A 1571-nucleotide genomic window follows, 5' to 3' on the forward strand; every position below is an offset into this window, starting at 1 on the left:
ATCTAATACTGTGTGCAATCTAAAGTAAATCAATTGTTAGCAGGAAACCATAAAACCATATTATTTTTGTTGAGAAGTTTACTCTCCCAAAACAATGTTAAAATGGTGAAAATCGTGCAGACTATGGCTTAAATACAATCTATAGTAAGTGTTAAGCCCTGCATGTGAAAGGTAATTCCGTCTTATTTTGTCTGGACATCTGAAGTGTTGGAATATTTCCCAGCCACACAACTACGAGACATTTTACTTTCTCCTCTCTGCCACCTCCAATATGGCGGCGACATGGTTATTTGTTTTTTGGTTATTTGTTTGGTTACATCGTCCGTTAAGCTTCCAATAGGGCGTCTATGGATGTCTATGAGTTTCAGCTCAGGTTCTAACCAGAACTAGACCTGAGCTGGGTCTACACTGGTCCAATCAGATGTAGACCTAAAGTTCTGCTGCTGGGAAGCCTCTGAATGGTTTGAGCCCAGATTATATGGCTGTCCGAGGTTYGCTCCAATGTTTCCAGATTAGAAACTTTATTTTGTTCCTCGGATCTGTATCTGTTGCGCCTTACTGTTTAACATGTTTAACATGTGTTTAATAAAAGCCCTGMCTCTACCTGAGTGGACTGACCCACCTGTGAGAGCCTGTGTCAGCGCGTGCCTGCTGTTGACAGCGTGAGACCACCTGATCTCGGCCGCGTCTCTTCCTGTCAGCTGGTTCAGGTTTAGGAAATACTCGATCGTTCGGTCCCGCATTGTTTCAGCAAAAAGCAGAAAAACAACAAAAATRAAAGCAGAAAACAAGAAGAAGAAGAAGACGCGAGCCGTCAGCCTCCAGCGCCCCATGAAGCTCCGTGATCACCAAGCTGCGCTCCTACACCGGTTATTACGGTACAGACGCTGTATGGAAGSCCGGAGAGGACAAAAAGAACTCTTTTTACTTTAGGTTCAACTGATAACTATAAGATGTTCTGGTATGCATGTTCTCTCAYCTGCAATATTCATCATATACAAATATTCAGTATTTACTCCTGCATTACATTTTATATTACTGCTTATTTAAAATGTTTTAACTTTCCTCACGTTTCATTCGTTCATCTGTTATAGTCAACAAGAAGCATCAGCAGAGTTAATAAATTATTCTCAGAATTATCTTTCATTAGTGAAAACCTTCATTTTAAACATGGAAGGTTTTTTGCTCTAACCTTCTACATTTCTTTACAAATAAAACAAATAATGTTTTTAATAAAACAGATGCTTCATAAACAATTGACTAAACTGAACTAAATTAAAATCATGTCATTATTTCAGCTAACAAACTACATTTACACTGCTGCCAAAAGAGAACTAAATCTCATTTAATTGCCCAGAGAAGAGCGATTTCAGATTTTTTTATGCTATCTAAATGTGACAAATCTGATATTTTTAATCAGAAATGATTAAAACAAACGTTTTTTACTCAGCTGAGGGGCTGGTAAAGTACATTTCTCCTAAGAAAGACATTAACACTAACTCAGATATTTAGGTCCCCTAATTCTAAAGCACTAATGCACTGAAAAAATTAGCAAAAGCTAATTCTAAAGC

General features: G+C 37.9%; 2 protein-coding genes across 2 annotated transcripts in view; one reads left to right on the forward strand and one right to left on the reverse strand.

Moving 5' to 3' along the window:
• fam151b (family with sequence similarity 151 member B) overlaps nucleotides 1-1059 on the reverse strand; it is a 10424-nt gene extending 9365 nt beyond the window's left edge. The window contains exon 1 of the mRNA XM_014027682.1: nucleotides 623-1059. Coding sequence (XP_013883136.1) covers nucleotides 623-833 — 211 coding nt within the window. The 5' untranslated portion in view covers nucleotides 834-1059. The remainder of the gene's footprint in view (nucleotides 1-622) is intronic.
• Nucleotides 911-1571, forward strand: part of LOC106531764 (perforin-1) — a 3091-nt gene continuing 2430 nt past the window's right edge. The window contains exon 1 of the mRNA XM_014027683.1: nucleotides 911-961. The gene's annotated coding sequence lies outside the window, so the exon portion shown is untranslated. The remainder of the gene's footprint in view (nucleotides 962-1571) is intronic.

The sequence above is a fragment of the Austrofundulus limnaeus genome, unplaced genomic scaffold (assembly GCF_001266775.1).
Source record: "Austrofundulus limnaeus strain Quisiro unplaced genomic scaffold, Austrofundulus_limnaeus-1.0 Scaffold672, whole genome shotgun sequence".
Lineage (NCBI taxonomy): Eukaryota > Metazoa > Chordata > Actinopteri > Cyprinodontiformes > Rivulidae > Austrofundulus > Austrofundulus limnaeus.